This window comes from Struthio camelus, chromosome 15 (assembly GCF_040807025.1).
Source record: "Struthio camelus isolate bStrCam1 chromosome 15, bStrCam1.hap1, whole genome shotgun sequence".
In the NCBI taxonomy this organism is placed as follows: domain Eukaryota; kingdom Metazoa; phylum Chordata; class Aves; order Struthioniformes; family Struthionidae; genus Struthio; species Struthio camelus.
In genome coordinates, this window is record NC_090956.1 from 3,355,717 (window position 1) to 3,373,208 (window position 17,492).

Genomic DNA, 17,492 nt, shown 5'->3' on the forward strand with positions numbered 1-17,492 from the left:
TTTTCCCTCTTCGGCATTCCCTCTCTCCTGAGAGGTCACTGCAGCTTTTTTCCTGCACTCTCTGATCTCATATGCAGCAGAAGTCATGACCCTGGAGAGCAAGCCAGAAGGACCCCAAACTGTCGAAGGAAATTGGCAAATCAGTTCAAGCAGCAGTATTGGCAGATGAACTGTTTGCAATCCCAAGTGTTTGACAGGCCACAAAAAATCATGGGGTTGCCTTAGAAAACATAGGATTTGGAATTATAACTATTGACAAATTCTTCTCACTTGCCTGAAGGTGTTTTTAAGCTTGTCAAGCTCAGGCTTTCTAGGCTGGACACTAACTTTTTTGGTAACGATTCCTGAGTTGGTCTTGTCAAATTCACATGAGTCCAGGATTACGGATTTTAAAAAGATCACCAGCTATCTTCATTTTCATGACAAGCTTGTGACTCTTGGCAGCACATCTGGCAATAGCAAGGAGAACGTGGAGACCACTGAATTAAGTTTGACCTCAGCCCATGGGACAACGGACGTGTTGCAGGCTCCAAGGTGTTGTAGATAGCGATGGGCATGTTCCCTGTGTTTCCCAGCAGATGCAGTGCTACGCAACTGTCCTATCCCTTCAAAGCTGCCCAAGCTGCAGCTTCATTGCTGGTGGTTATGTCATTAATTTCCCAGCCTTAGCATACTCGCAAGTCCTGCAGCCATCCTCTGCCTGCAGTGAACACCCTGTCCCAAGGAGGCCTCAGCCTGCTGCTGGGAAGGAGGCAGGAATTTAGCAAGTTGTTTTACTTCTTGTCAAGAATGCGCGCTTGCATAACCCCAACCGAGAGGAGAGACTGCGAGCGTGCCAGCCGCACGCTGCTCCTGACAAACAGTTCAAGTAAGCTGCGAGCACGGTGCCCTGTCCCTCCTGCCACTTACAGCGAGACAGAGACTGGGGATCCAGCGGGGCTATTTCAGGCACAGCCTCCACTGCAGAGCTGGTTAGATGACATCCTCGAGCAGCCCTCATCTTCAGCTGTGTTTTCCTTGCAAAGAAGAGACCTCTCTGTGACATTCTGGCATCGTCAGAGGAGGGAATAGTGGACGAGCGCTGCTTCGTATCGGGGAGGGAATCGCCTTGCACGCGGCAAAGAAGGCGTGCAGAGGGCTGCACTGTGCAGCCACCTGGGCTGCCCCTTGGTAGAAACTGGAGAACTGAAGATGGCACGGTCTTTCCCCTGGTGTCCATTAGTGATTAGCGTATATGGATTATAATCATGAGGACTCAGGCTCTTAGTGCTCTTTCTCCTGGCTAAATGGTTGAGCAGAAGACAGTCTGTTGCATAAAGTAATTTAGCCTATGAATGATGGCTCATTAGCAGCCCACAGACTGTCACTGCCGATAGTAGGGAATATGCGGGCTTTTCCGGGATCTGAGTTAACTCTTTCTGCCTCTCCCCCAATTGCCAAGCATTCATTTTGCAGGCTGCAGAGTTAAACATGCCTGTGCCACAGTATCACAATGGTCTGCTGTCTGCGGAGCCTCAGATAACACAACAACATCCCCAAGAAGCTGCCAACTATTAACATAGTGTCTAATGACAGATGGGGAATAAAGGAAGCTATTATCAGTCAGGAGATGAGTCAGATATGAAAATAACACCTTTTTCTAGACAATATTATTACAGTGAGGAATGAAAAGACTCATTTTCTTTTGCAAAGGAATGGGCCTTGAGCAGTAGAAAAACACATTGCAGAGCCTGGTGCTCTTTGAGGGAATAGCTCCAGTAAGTGAGCAAACCCAGTATCACCTTTTGCATTTGTCACTTTTGCACCACGTTCTGGCCATGAACCGTCCTGCCCGGGTGCTGGACAGACACTGCTGTGCTTCACGGGAAAGGAACATCTAAGGCTGTACCTGAAAAGCCAGAATGTAGCCCCAGTCTTGGGTAATTTTTTTGGTGCTGGTGGAGGAGGGGAATGGAAAGATCAGTTTTGTGTTTCAGCTGTGTGCAAACCTACGCGCTCTGAGAGACTCACTCTGATCACGGAGGGAATCTTGACACTGGGGATGAGCCCAGGGCCATACCGCTGACATTTTAACAAAATCTACTTTAAGTTACTGACAGGACTTCAGAAGGAGAAATCATCTTGGGCCTTTTAGAATGATTTCCAAAGGCCCTCAAGGGGGATAAAACTATTGATCCCACTGACTTTCTCTGGTATTTGCTTTCCCAGTTCTCTCAGGATACATCTGCAGGAAAAGTGCTTTGTTTGTATGTGGATATAGCTCCATTGTATGGACAAAGTGCTCCTGCTTTGGATCTAGCAGTGCCCAGAAAGCTCTGCTTAGCTTAGTGTAGTAAAGACAGTGTTACTGACCAGTGCAAGTCTTAATATGAGCCTTACAAGCCATACTACCCATTCACCTGGTAGCTGTCTTAGACAAGTGCACAAGCCCTCTCCTTCATGTAAATTTAGTGTATTGGGCCGGTTGGCACTGTTGTTCTGCTGCTTCAGAAATGGGCTGGGATTCCATTTTTCCAGTAAAATGCACAGGGACTGTCTGCAAGGCTCTTGCTTGTTTGCTGTTCCCTTTAGACTTTTATCTGTCTCCATGGCTCTTCTTCGGGAGGAATACAGGAAGATGCAGCATTTGTGCATCATTAGCACAAATCCCAGAGGGGGAGGATTATACCAGTACTTGGCCGTTTCCTCTGCGCATCTGTTTGACTATGTTGCTTTTTTGTCTTGTAGCCGGACGAGTTGACCAATGCCTTGGAGATCAGTAACATCGTCTTCACCAGCATGTTTGCCCTGGAGATGCTCCTGAAACTCCTTGCCTTTGGCCTCTTCGGCTACATCAAGAACCCATACAACATCTTTGATGGGATTATTGTTGTCATCAGGTCCCTGCCAGCTCTTTCTCCATTGTGGCTTTTCTGCTGAGGGCTTAGCCCATTTAGGGGGTGGGGTGAGGGAATAAGAATGACATAGCATGTGTTACTGCAGAGCTCACTGGGAATTATGGGCTATAATTACGCTGGCCTTTTGGATTCCTATCTTTAGAAGGCCTATCCAAAGCAAATGGAACTGACAGATGGAGAAAAGGTCTATTTACGCTGCACATCTGGCGCTGTGGTGACTTTTCCACTGAAGTACAGCATGGCTGGTCCTGGGAAAGGAGTGCCGTGAGTGTCTGTATCCCAGCAGCCTGCCCTCCGACCTCCAAAGTAACGCATACCTCAGAGCAGAACAGGGCAAGCAGGAGGATGAAAGAGGGCACTGTTCTGGTGTCCTCTTCCAAGGGAACATTGTATCCCTGACTAAACTGGGGATGGCACAGCATGCATTGCAGAAGCCTGCACAGCTTGTGAAGCTTGTAAGAAACTAGCCTGCTCAGGGTTTTCACAGCACAGTACTGCTGTTGTATTGTCTCTTCCCCTTCTTGTGTTCCTGCAGCGTCTGGGAGATCATCGGCCAGTCCGATGGAGGCCTCTCCGTGCTACGAACTTTTCGACTGCTCAGGGTGCTGAAACTGGTACGTTTCATGCCCGCCCTCCGTCGCCAGCTGGTGGTCCTGATGAAGACAATGGACAACGTAGCCACTTTCTGCATGTTGCTCATGCTCTTCATCTTCATCTTCAGGTACCAGAGACAGTAGTTCTTCTTCGATTAAGCGTTCAACTTGTCTAAGTAACATATAGATTAGAATAACAACGGAGCGCATTTGCAAGGCTGCCTACGTGACAGAATTGCTCACAATAAACTGACAGGCAGACTCTCAACAGACGATTTACCTCTTTGCGGTCTCAGTTTTTCAGGCAATGCTACAATTCTATAGATGAACGAAGAACGCAAACAGGCAACAACAGTCAGACAGTTGCTGTGGCTGACGTTCCTGGGAGGCTCATTTACCTGTGTCTCAGGAAGCTGTCAGTAACTGGATTCTACCAGCTTCATATTTGAGAGGGAGGTCATATAGACTCCAAAACCTTTGTCTGTTTGACCCTATGATGCTCCTCAAGATCCTTTTCCTGGAAATCAGATTGATCAGGCAGCTGGCAATGTGACTTATCATTTTCTAGACAAATGAGATCCCTGATTTGACTTTGCTGTAGATAATTATAATGAAGCATGACGCAGAACTGCCAAACAGCAAGAGCCCATCTCTCTGGGAAATACCACCGGCATTCCAAGCACACCAAAAAGAATGCACCCCAAAAAAGCACTGTAGTGATCCTTACAACCATATTTCACACAATAACATATTTATTCTATTTCCCTTTCTTTCCCACTCTAGCATTCTTGGCATGCATCTTTTTGGATGCAAGTTCAGCCTGAAAACTGATTCGGGAGACACAGTTCCAGATAGAAAGAATTTCGACTCCTTGCTTTGGGCCATTGTGACAGTCTTTCAGGTAAGATCTGGGTCCTCCCAGGAGTTTTAATATAGCCCAAGTAGACAAATTATTTTGCTTCTCAAAAAAAGTGTTCCATTAAGTATCCAACTTGGACGGAAATAGCACTCGAGAGTTGTTAGGACAAAGTGATTGTCTCTGTGATTTTCCAGTTGAGTTAGCTGGTCTCTACAAGACCTGGTGGAGAAGCAATTTACCCAAAAGCATCATGGCTCCTATCTGTTGTTAGCAAAAGTAAAGTCTGAGAAGGTCTGGAAATCCAACTTTATTTTCCTTACATCAAGACCCACAGTGCATTACAAATATCCTGTCCGTTTTCCTCCTATTCTGCAGATCTCTGTCTCCTGAGTTACAATCCAGCACCCTTCACTGCCCCTAAAATGCACTTTCCAAACAATTTCATTTAATTGGGGGTGACAAATACTGTCACAAATCAGAGCTGGAGTGGCTGGCTCTGCATGCTGGGACATTCTTTATGTAAAAACTGTTTTTCCTCTACATACAAGATGTGTTATGACCTTGCAATTACTGGTATGTTCCACAATGGATGAATAAGCTGCTATGTCCAGGGCGTTCTCAGTATATTAGTCTTATTCTGTTTAACAGTCCAGTCCTTACAGCCCAAGTGGAGCACAGTGCAGACAATGTTAAGCTAGATTTCTAAATGCAGAGTAGGTATTCACTATGGTAGCATTCAAGGTGAAAACCAGTCCAAGGCCTTCACTGTGAAGATTATGACCTCCTACAAAGTTTTCCTTCATATAAAGAGAGATTTAATTTACGGCAAGGAGAAGTCAGCATAAGTCTCACAAGTTCATATTTTTCTCTCTGTCCTCTATAAAATTAATACAGAAGTCTGCATTTAACAGTCCTATGGGCAAATAGAGTTGGAACAATGCACAAGAGCTTGGCCCTACCTCAGGTGAAGGTTAATGAGTGATGTGACTCAGAGCAACTGACTGCATTGCTGTCCCTAAAGCCACCTTGTTTTCAGGGGGAAGGGGGTGGGGGATAGAGGCCATATTCGCTATAAGCCTGGATTAATCTGGAGCATGAATGTGTCATCTGTTTTTCATATACCCTGGGTTTTTTGAGCTCCAGGAAAGCTAGGAGAGTGGGAGTCCCTGATGAAGGTCCCTTGGAGTAAGGCTTTGCAAAGATGTGCAAGTTTTTGCCCAATTTGTAAGTGCTTTTACCCAATAGATTCTATTTTTCTTCTTTTCTTGAGTTTCTTGAGCCACCCTGTGTCATGTACCATGTCAAATGGCATGTTTCCTACCATTTCCCTCAGCTCCAGGTAACTTATAAAGGACAAAGGAAAGGGCAGCTCCAAAAGGAGACAACAGCTCCGGCCCTAGGCCTATTATCTTCTGATGTTATCAAAGGAGGCAATACCCCCACCAAATGATGGGACATGTACCAGCGCAGCCTTCATGTTACCACAGCTGGGATCTGAACGAGACATTTCCCTGGGCAGCAGTGTGCTAGATACTCCTGCAGTGAGTGGAGGTTTGGCTGGGAGAGAGCTCTCACATGCAGAGATCTAAATAAAGGAATGTTTTGCTGTCTCATCTCATGACACCTGCTAATGGTTACGCTCAGAAAAGGTCAAGAGGAGTGGCAGAAATTGCTGAGTCAATGAGTATTTGTGTGCAGCTGCTGTCCATGAGAGGAGTGGAGTAATCGGTGTGTCTTTCCCTCCGCCTCTCTGCAGATTCTCACTCAAGAGGACTGGAATGTGGTCCTCTACAATGGGATGGCTTCTACGTCCTCCTGGGCAGCGCTCTACTTTGTGGCCCTGATGACCTTCGGCAATTATGTGCTTTTCAACCTTCTCGTTGCCATTCTGGTAGAAGGCTTCCAAGCAGAGGTAAGAGGACTGAGCAGAGGGAGAGAGAAAACTGAGTACCACACATAAGTGTCAGTAGGGATCAGTCCATATCAGTGCAGACTTCAGGGCATGCAGGCAGCCCTGAATTTAACCTTAAGGGGATAGAGATAAGCTGGGCTGGGCAGGGCATGCCCAGCTCCCATGAGTCTGTCTTTGCACACAAGGCTTACTGGACTAGGCGTGGGACTTGAGAGATGAACGTTTTGATTGATCTGCTGCAATGTCTCTTATGTGCCCGTGAGAAAATCATTTAGGACGGATTTGACTTGCCTAAATCCCACCAGTGTCGTGTATTTTATGTTTCTTTATGGTAAGCCTCAGGCCTTGGAGATGCCTAGCCAACAGGAGTCACGGAGACCAGGCAGGATGTGGGCTGGCTGAATCCATACCTTTTCTTGTGATTGTCCCTTACGTGTAATTTGGGGCTAGTAGCGCAGCTGTTAGAAAAGCTGTGTTTCAAGGTTACAAACATTAAATATTGAGATACTTGGGATGATGTGGGACAAATAAACGGTAATCCTTACCTACACTGAAGGTAATGTCTGTATCAGGTCAATGAGCAGGGAATTTGATAAACTGCAGGCATCGCATCTCACATGGAGAGGATTAGAGAAATGATGTTATTTCTCAGGCAACAGTGATATACAATGCCTTGATCTGAACTGAGCAGGAACCTCAGCAGCTGTGCGGGCAATCCTGTGCCGTGAGATCGGGAGCTGCATACCGCCCTGGTGCGAATGGTACAGTACTGGTGTGAGCAGGGGGCCCTTGCAGCCTGTTAAGCTCCCCTCTCCCTTGGCAAGACCACTCTCAATCTGCTTTCAGCATCCTGAGCGAGTGAAAGCCATAATCCTCTGCCCTATCCTGCTCTTCTCCATCGTCCTTTCAGATCAGAGCAAATCCATTTGGGGGAGATTTTGAATGAGAATAACGATCCTGCTTCAGCTGTAAATATAATATGTATGCACGTATATATTTTCAGAAAAAGCGAACCTTTTCAAAGTTTTAGCGAAAATGGGAATGATTTTGAGACTTACGGAAAATCGTCCAGTCGCAGTTCAAGCTAAGAATAGTGGTATTGAAAGGACTTGCGTCACGCTTTGGGATTTTTAAATGATTACTTCTGCAACATGCAAGAAGGGAAAGTTAGCTTAGCACTGGGTTGACTTCAGAGAGGCAGAGACTCAGAAAGAAAATGAGAAAATGGCTTTGGTTTTCACCGCCTTAGCTCCCAAGGGGAAGAGGAGAAAGAAACTTTTTATTTTTTTTAACTTTTCATTTTCTCCCCAGAAATGGCATCATGCTCGTATTTATTGTGTTTACATCACACTTAGACACGCTGTCACTGACCGTGGAATATAACTGAAATATTCATGGACCAACAATTCCCTTCTCACCAGCCAGCACAGTCATATTTATGTCCTTCAAGGATGTCTGCATAGATTCATTATTAAAACATCCCTTCCAGCTTTCTCCTAGCACCAGCAGAGGAAAATTAATTGAAACAACAGGAGCCAAGCCCCAGTTCGGAAAAAAACAACCCTGATCTACATTGCTCAGGGCTGTTTTATGGCTGCTGATGGCAGCGGGGGCCACCTGTGCACACAGAGAGGACCCAAGTCGTCCAGCTCACTGCTTTTAAAAGCAGCTCTGCACTGCATTAGTGAGCATCCTGATGGCTTGTGCATCATAGGCCATGCCCTGACGATCCAGCACAGCTGACTAAGAATAGCTAGAAGGTCCTTTTTCAAGAGCAAGCCGGTATGTCATGTGTCAGTGTCTTGAGTTAATGCTGGCACTGTTTATGTCTAAACTCATGAAGCTGTGTCACAGATCTCAGCATCTTCTGGCTCTGCCGTGGATCTATAACACTGTAACACCTTTGCCATATCCCTGTGCTACTGTGACTTGTAGACAGAGATGGACATTTTGGCCACTAACTTTGAAAGACCAAAGCAAAAGAATTATCATTATTCTTCAAGAGTCTGCATTAACTGCTTTCTTCCAGCGCAGAGGGGTTTTCCTCTAGGAGAGTTGCTTGTTGTATTCAGAGTGCTTGTGCTGGACCTCAGTCCTGCTAGAAAATGACACAGGCTGTAGCAGACTAACATCTGCGGTAAAGTAATAGATTTTCCTGAATTGAATGGAGAAGCAACCGATACAGTTGGCCATATGGCAGCCCAGAGAGGGGACTATTCAGTGACTAGACATATGTTGGATGTCCTCAGACTCAACCAACCAGCAAATCTGGGTGGGAAAAGAGAACATTTCCCTTGCCAGGGAAACCCAAACAGATGATAACCAGCATGTGTGACCTGAACGACTGGAAACTGCTCCTGCTCCTCTTGATGCTAGTACCGACCACTGCTGATGCTCATGCCAAGGAGAAAATATTTGAGAATCCTGAGGACTCTCGTTTACCTCTGGCCCTGTGGCTGGCTGTCCCCCTCTGGTGTGTGGAGGCTTCCTTTTTAGTTTGAGCAATCTTGCATTTAGACACAGAGAGCCCGTGCACAGTCTCCTGCTGCTGTTACACATGCAGCTCCCATGTCCCATTTGCGTCCTTTGTTAGTGTTTGCTCTGTTTGTTAGTGTTTTCTCCGCTCAGCAACCTGGCAGGTTGCAGGTACCTTTGTATGGGTACAGACCCCCGTTTCTTACCTGCCCTCTTGGAACTGGCTCATGTGCTAATGTGATGCCAAAAATCAGCAGCCTTGTGCAATATTCTCTGAGTGCCTGATTGCAGACCTAGCCAAATGGATGTCATTTTCTTGCTCAGGCTTAATGGCTCCTCTCGGAGCTGTTACGAACCATGATTTAAATATGGAGCAGTTTTCAAAGCTTGTATTATTCACTCAGTGCTGCCTCAGAAAAGGCCAACAACCACAGGCATGACATTTGCGGGGCACATTTTGCTCTCCACTTCCATTTATTATAAATCTTGACATTAAGCCTGCGGGCTTGTCAGATGTCTCATAGCAAAGTATCAGCCGTGCTACAGAAAACCCTTTTCAGGGCTGTATTTAAGCTACAAGGACTTGAATCAAGTCTTGCACTTATAAATGAATAACTTAGCTCTGGTTGTAGACCAAAGTCTGTTAAAGTCTCCTTGGGCAACTCACGGGAGGAAGCATTGGCAGAGCAGGGATTTCTTTTCTTTTGTCACCCCTGGTTCTGCCAGTAGATGTTAGGAATACGTCAGAAATTCTTGTTTTGATCTCTTCAGCCTTGTCCTCCTTCAGGATGGGTCTAAGAAGTTGTAGATGATGATGTTGGGCAGTTCTCCTCCCTTCACTCAGGTCTGTCTTTCACTCAGATGCTGAGTGTGACTCTGGGTCAAATTGTGCAGCTAAAGGGGTGCATGCTGGAGCTGCTGAATCACAGAAAGATCTCAGCTTGATCTTGGGTTTTGAATTGTCCATGGAGCAAGCTGGACAGAGATTTGTGTGGAAGAGAGTAGGTATAATTGGCTATAAGAAAATGTGTTCAGTACAGGTTATTCCTCATTTACGCTTAAGACAACAAGCAGAACCGTAATGGCATATTTGTACTTAACGTTATTCCCACGTCATTTTGAAATCTAACCCCGAGCTGCTCTGGAAAAGCAGACAAACCTTCCAAAATTAGGCAAATCTTTCAGCTACTCTGCACTATTACTCCTGTTCCGAAACAGAGACGGTGAATAGGGAAACAAGCCTTTCAGTCATCCTGTGTCTTTGGCTGCATCAGTTAGGAATACATCACAGATAAAATGAAGTTCACTGCTGCTTTAACACCACATCTCTAGAAACCGTAGTGATTTGTTCAGGCATCAATTAAGGAACTGTTCTCCTTTTCCAGGATCAGCTCCTTTAATCCAGCCTTTTGGTACCAGTTTGCCCAGCTTTTCTGCAGTCTTGATGGGTCAAGCCAGAGTCATGCTAAGAGCTGGGTTCCTTCCCTTCTGCTGACTCTGCGGCAGAGGAGAACCTGACAATAGCTCTTCTACCCCGGGCTTGTACATTATTTAGACTGGTCATTTTGGTAGCAGAGGCAGATATGTTCAAAAGAGAAAAATAGCCACGGGAAGCACTAAACAGACTTCCAGGAGGAAAGCTGGTCTGAGGGCTCTTGGCTGTTCTCTGTCCTGAGATGGTGCTGCATTGCCAGGCAAGCTGGCCTGCTTCTCCTGCCTCAGCTTCAGCGTTGCCAAGAGATTTTCCAGTGCAATCTCGACTACCGGGCAGCGTGAAGGAGTCAAATCAGGGCTCGGTTTTCAGATCTAGGTTGAATTTACAACACTGTCAAATAAAAAAGAAAAACCCTGCAACATCCTTTGACATTAAAACTTAAGTGCTTTCAGCTGGGATCATGGAGAGAACAAATATGGAACCCCACAATGCCAATTTTTCTTAGTCACTCCTCTGATTTCATGTTCTCCCCTGGGACACACTGTTCAGCGAGGCTGGACACAGTGTAGGAAATGCAACGACGCTGCAGGAACAGTATTCACAATCACAACATCATCCTTTCTGTCCAAGTAATAAGAAAATGAATCAAAACAGGGGAGAGGGGACTTGCCCAGGGTCATTCCCTAGAATTTGGCATTCTGCCCTCCTGGTTCTTGGGGCTGAGCTCTATCCAAGAGGAGCTGAGATATCTCAGAGCTGCTAACTAATCCAAATGGCCTTTGTGCTAAACTTTTTGCAGTAAGGTCTGTTAATTACCCTTCGCCTCTCTGCAGGGTGATGCCAATAGGTCAGACACAGATGAGGACAAGACATCTGCCAACTTTGATGATGATTTTGAGAAGCTGAAAGAATTCCGAGCAACAGGTAGGATTTTGCTTCTATTTTTTCAGATGAATTAGAGCTCTACTACAGCCCTGTTTCTGCAGTCATCTTTACTTCAAAATTTATGGAAAAAAGCAGAAGACTTTTATGTGGTAGCTAGTTTATTTGGAAATTAATCTAATAGCTATGTTAACAGGGCAACTATGCAAAAAGTGTTGGGAAGGCTAAAAAAAAATCTCAAGAGTTGATATTTCCTCTGAACAGATACATTCCTAATTCTAAACTATACAAGAATATTTAGTTAAGTGCCATCTTTTCTTCTGTATCATTGTCAAAGAATGGTTCACTGACAGCACTATTCACAAACTACTCAGCAGCTTTTCAAATCAATCATCTTCTGATCTGTTCTCTTTGGTTTCTCACAGAAACGCATCTAAGTGAGGTTTGATTGATGGAAATGTTGCTGCTTATTTGTGTTATAGGAGGTCATTGCAACTGATTTGAAATAAGGCTACGTTGTACTAGTGCAGTATAAGCATGGGATTGTAGGAGACAGTCTTCACCCTGCAGAGTTTGCAGATAGGATGGGAAGGGATCAGATATTTAAGCACAGTGAATAGAATGATGGTAAACAGGAGCTGGCTTAGTTCCTCTGCATTTTTATTCTCAGCTTGGGCTTTTGTTAAGATTCCTTTAAATGCCTCTAAACCAGGATTCATTTCAGCTAAGGAAATGATATTGATTGTGGTCAGCAGATGGAATTCAGCTGAGGAAGGAGCATAAGTAGTTTGTCAGAGAAGCTAAGGAGACAGAGCTGGATCAGAGTGAGGTGACGGAGCTGTCCGGCCTGCAGATCAAGCAACATATTCCAAACACCGAGCAATCAAATGAATCTCCATTGCAAACAATTGGCAAGGAAGCTGCAGCTTGCATTTCCTTTGCACCAACTGTTTACTGGGCAGTGTCAAGTAAAAAGAGATTTCTAGCGGAGGACACATTGTCACTGCTTCTCAGGTAATACAGGAACAGGAAACAGGGCTAAACTCTTTGTCAGTCAAAGTCCATGAATAATTGTACATCTTTATAAGCCTTCTAGGTGCCAACCAGCGGCTAAACAGCATAAGGACATTAACAATTCTATTGCAAAGCTATTGGTCTGTAAACAGATGGACCGGCAAGGGAAACTTGTGTATTGCAGATTAACAAATTTTGATTTTGATATTCCACCCCTCAAAGGGTGTGACAAAGTTCCCATGTACTACTTTGTGCCCAAGCCAGCAAGTAAACAGATGATACAAAGAAGTAATACCACATTACAAAAGCAGCCAGTGGAGGAAAAATAGCAGGGATAATGCAGTCGCTTGAATTTCTCATTGCAGTAACCAAACAAGGAGGAGGTGGGATCACTTCCCATGCTCCCTGTGTAAGTACAGGCTTGTCCTTCTCTCCTGCTGATGGCAGATGGTCCCATTCTTCCCCCTTCCCAACACCCTGGTTCTGTAGTCATTAAACCAGAATCCACTAAGCCCAGTAAAAAAGGAGTTTGTTCAGCTTAACTTTTGTATTTATCATGGCTTTTGGTTTTGGGTGTTACTGCACTCAGCAGTGCTGGAGGCGGTATGTTCTATATAGTCTCTGGTTAGTCTGCGTTGTGAATATGGTTGCTGCAGTCTGTAGCGAGGATGAAACAGCTTACTGCATGGGTCTAACATAGTGTTGCTGCGACATCTCTCTGTAGAGGGCTTTTTACTTGCTGCACAGCTAAAACAGATGCTTTCTACAATTACCACAGAGATGTGTCATTAGATTTCTCTGTTACAGGAGGTTTACTCTTCCAGGTGTGTGGATATTTAGAAGCCATTTCCATTTCCTGTCCCCCAAAGAGATGACTAAAGACAATGACTAATGTTTGCTTAGTTTCTTCCTGATGAAGGAACTCGAAGCAGATCAGAACCGCATAAAAACCTCTCTGAGAAGAGATTAGTTTACCAGATTGGATTTTGGCAGTCCTCAGTGTCTTTTCCCTGGTCTCTCCCAACACCAAAAAATTGTGACTCCACTCTCCAAATCTCAAGAAACACTGAGCAAAGGAAACTTCTTTGGAAGCTAATGAGTTCCAAGCTCAGCCAGTGCTGAAGGCCTCTTAAAAGGTCTTGACATTTGCCTCGTTGTCTCCTGTCAAAGTGGGTGGGTGATCTCAGCATTGCACACAAAATTTGATCTCCATTCAGCAAAGTCTGTAGAAAGCCCAAGGAACAATGTCTGTTTTGAATAGTGATTTCTGTAGCTGAGCCACCTTGTATTCTCTTTCTCGTTCCAGAGATGAAGATGTATTCGCTCGCTGTCACCCCAAACGGACACGTGGAGGGCAGGGGGAGCATGCCACCTCCTATAATTATGCGCACTGCTGCCACACCTATGCCAACGCCGAAGTGTTCCCCACACATGGATTCGGTGCACACTTTCATGGACTCAAGGAGAGGGAGCAATGCTTCTCTAGACCCCTTGAGCTATGACCAGAAGTCCTTGGTAGGTTCCCAGTGCTAACAGCACTCCTTCAAGCGCTTGCAAGCAGCACAATTGATGTGTGTATTTATAGTCAGTTCTTGTTGAAGAAAATTGTCTGGTATTTCCCGTTATGTGTCTCTGTTCCCTGGTGCTTCTGGTGCTGCCACAACTCAGCAATGCCAGCTGATGTGTTTCCTGCTGTGCGTACATTGCTAGAAAACGGAGAGGAGTGGCGAGAGGTGACAAGTATGAGGAATGGGAGGAGGAGAACAGATTTAGGAGGGAGAAATGAAGGGGAGTGGTATGTGATAGCAAGACAGTGACAACGTGACAGTCAAGGACAGCGAGTATGTGGAGAGGGGAAACACGGATGTCCAGGGATTCAGGGGTTTTCCTGCCCAGTGTTGGGTTGGGAGTCCATGTTAGCCTGCCTCACTGGAGTAAAGTGACCTGAGACAAGACACATTCATGCAATTGTCCCAGCAAACCCCTCTGAGAAGAAGCAGGTGCCTTCTGCTGACCGCACTGGTCGTGCTGTGGTGTCTTGGAGAAGCTGTGTCAGGTGGTCCTGTGGAGCAGGAGGAGGCTTGGTTCCCCCCACATTGTTTTAGGGTTGCAGCCAGAACTCACTCGGGCACAAGGGGAATGAAGCATTTGTCCTCACCAGCACAGCAGCTGAGCTCCAGTTATGGTACAGCAACCCTTTCAGAAGGGAAACAGAGGAAATGAGGTGTGAGCTGACGTATTGCAACTGGGTGCTCACGGAGGGGAGAGAACTGGCTGGAGTTGACTGCTTTGGCAAATGATTTCATTTTGCCTACAACAGGGGAGCAGGAGGGCAGGTCTATGAAAACAAAGGGAGCAGAGTTAATAGACAAAATGAATTTCTGCTGCTGCTTATCTGTCCCGTTCCTCTGCTCTGTAACTGCAATATCGTGTTCAAATCAAGGCAGCAGACCGTGAAGGCACTTCACACAGAGGCAGAGCCACTATCCCCTTTGGTAAGCTGCTTAGTCAAGGTAATGCTTTTGAAAAGAAAATAGAGATGACTCTGTTGTTTGCCTTGAGGTTTCATGGGATTGTGAGTTGCTGGAAAAGGTTGCTTATGGTTTGAATCCTTTCTCTGAGAGCATGTCAGTGGCACCAGCCAAAGGAAGATGAATCAGTCAGAGGAGAGCTGGCCAACAGTGATGAGGAGGAAGAGGAGGATAGTTTACTTTGTTTCTGTGCCAGGAGGAAGCCATAGAGGGAAAAGGAGTTTTTCTTCTAGTTTTTCTACTCTGACCTTAAGTGCTCTCACCCTGGCAACCACCTGCTAGCCAAAGTGCAGTGACACACCCATCGCGAGCAGAAATTTGCTGTGAGGGAGACATTCATTACACCTCCTTATGCAGCAAATTGAAGAGAAAGTAATGGGAATGCGGGCACAATTTCCAACAGGCACTTGGGTGACTTGGGTACTGGCACCCCTTTGGAAGCTGGAGGAGATATGTGCTGAAACCACTTTGTCATGAGGAAAGAAAATGCCACTTTGTCAAGAGTGTCTTTGGGTTCCGTTTTTATGCGTAATTATTGTTACCAGTACTGTAGGAAATCATGCAGCATAGAGAGTTGGTAGGTGTGCTGCAGATGTAGTTTAAAGAGTGTTTTCAGTGTGGGCTCAGCTGGGTGGTTGGCTCCATTCTTGAGGCACTGGCGCGATAAAATCAGAGCTATAAGGAAAGCTGGAAGGGGAAGACATCACTTGCAACAGGAAGGGTCCTCCGATCTTGGCAAAATGCCATTCCCTTTGGCATTCTCCTGCAAATGAAACATCAAATGCTTTTCTTCTCTCTCAGTCTAGCCTCCGCAGTTCCCCCTGTGCCAACTGGGGGACCAGCAGCAACTGGGGAAGCCGACGCTCAAGCTGGAACAGCCTGGGCAGAGCCCCGAGCCTCAAGAAGAAGAACCAGTCAGGAGAAAGAGAGTCCTTGCTCTCCGGGGAGGGGAAAGGCAGCACGGATGATGACTCTGATGATGCCAAGTCCAGCACGGTCAGCAGGGCCTCACTGCACCGCCGAGCAGAGTCCCTGGACTATCGCAGCTCCCTGGACCTGCCCGAGCTGCTCCAGCTGCCTACCATGCGCCACTCGCTCAGTATCAGCCCTGTGGCTGTTCTGCCTGCGGAGTACCAAGACTGCAACGGCAAGATGGTGCATGTCCCCAGCGAGTTCTTCCTGCGCATCGACAGCCACAAGGATGATACATTGGACTACGAGGATGACATGGAGGATGTGAGTTTAGGGGGAATTGGGTGCTCGTGCATTAAGATGCTTTTCCACTCCAGGAAGGCTGATTAAAAAACCAGTTTGGGCTCAGATATGTTGCTGCCTAATAGCTGGTGTAGACAAAATGAATGAAGAGTTGAGGGATGAACCTCCATTTCCCAGAGAGCTGAGTTAGCTAATGGGGTGCGTTGTTACATTTCAGCGGTCTCCAACAAGGTAAAACTGCACGGGGATGTGCACACATTTGACCGGTATTTTGACTGACTGAGTTTGTACCTCTGGCCCAGGATGCCTCCAATAATGAGCTGTTTGGTTCACAACAGTTAGCTAGTGTCTTTGCTCACAAGAGCTTACTGTTCAGCATCTCAAAGCTAGAAAACCCAGAGAGAGGAGCGTTCTTTCCGTTACTTGATTTTTTGGTTGTTTTAGGTCCTTTTGATTTTGACAGAACTTTGAATCTCAAAATGGTACCTGCCCAGAAGTCTGGCTTTGTCATATTTGTATCTCACAGTAAATCCGTTCCTTTCTTCCACCCCTTTCCTCTCTGTTTTTTTGGAAGAATGTGGCATCCCTTCCCCATACCTAACCCAGCTCTCTCACAAACGCTGGGACTCCTTGCACGTGCTGTGAAATGCCAGGTGCTGCCCCCTTTCACGGGGAACTGTGGTGGCTGAAGAGGCAGGAAAATAAAAGAGGAAAAAAGGTGTTTCTCCTTTTCTATCCAGAGTTACTGCTACCGGATTCGTAAAGTCCTAGAGCCCTACAAACCAGAGTGGTGCAAGAATCACGAAGACTGGTCCCTCTACTTGTTTTCCCCACAGAATCGGTAAGGAATCCTAGTGAAATGCCAGCCTACCAGGTTTTTGAGGTAATTGAATACTGCATTTTTAGCTAGCCTTTCCATGGGAAAAAATCCTTTGCGATGCAAAAGCACTGAGAATTTTAGAAATTTGACTCTTGATATTTAGGTAACATTTCTGTTACGTGTAGGCAGAATCACTGCATGAGTCTTTCCATGCCTGTGTAGGAAGAAGAGTGGTTTAGCCATCATTAATAATAGCCATTACTTCAACTGTTTTTCTACCTTGATAATAATGGCTTCAGCAGTTTGTGCTTGTAGATAGACTAGCTTACCACCTGGGCTGATGCTGGTGGCACAGCTGCCATGGAAGGCTTTTGAGGACAGGCCATTCGGATGGGAATCCTTTGCTGACCCAACCATCTGAAGGAGGTTTTTCTCCCCTCCCTTTCTGCAGGTTCCGAGTGATGTGCCAGAAGGTCATTGCCCACAAAATGTTTGATCATGTAGTGCTGGTCTTCATATTTCTCAATTGCATCACTATAGCACTGGAGCGACCAGACATAGACCCACACAGCACGGTGAGCATCTGAGTCGTTTTATTGCTTGATTCCACACTCACATCTCAGTCTTGTCAGGGAAAGACCCCGCGAGATGAAAGATGTTTGTTTTCTAATCTCTTCAAATAACTTGCTGCTTTCTGTTGCTCTATGTTTTACAGGAAAGGATATTCCTAAGTGTTTCCAATTACATTTTCACTGCAATCTTTGTGGCTGAAATGATGGTTAAGGTAATTACATCTCCATTTCGTGATCCTTGGTGAGACCTGGCAAAGACTGAAGATGTGACATAGCTGTGATTAGGT

The 17,492-nt window shown here is 45.9% G+C and overlaps 1 protein-coding gene across 3 annotated transcripts in view; it reads left to right on the forward strand.

Annotated features, from left to right (window-relative positions):
- CACNA1H (calcium voltage-gated channel subunit alpha1 H) overlaps nt 1-17,492 on the forward strand; it is a 132,833-nt gene that overhangs the window by 71,041 nt on the left and 44,300 nt on the right. For all 3 annotated transcript variants that reach the window (XM_068908216.1, XM_068908218.1, XM_068908217.1), the window contains exons 9-18: nt 2,728-2,879; nt 3,433-3,618; nt 4,274-4,391; nt 6,106-6,261; nt 11,005-11,095; nt 13,374-13,582; nt 15,400-15,834; nt 16,554-16,654; nt 17,085-17,208; nt 17,349-17,417. In XM_068908216.1, coding sequence (XP_068764317.1) covers nt 2,728-2,879; nt 3,433-3,618; nt 4,274-4,391; nt 6,106-6,261; nt 11,005-11,095; nt 13,374-13,582; nt 15,400-15,834; nt 16,554-16,654; nt 17,085-17,208; nt 17,349-17,417 — 1,641 coding nt within the window. The remainder of the gene's footprint in view (nt 1-2,727; nt 2,880-3,432; nt 3,619-4,273; nt 4,392-6,105; nt 6,262-11,004; nt 11,096-13,373; nt 13,583-15,399; nt 15,835-16,553; nt 16,655-17,084; nt 17,209-17,348; nt 17,418-17,492) is intronic.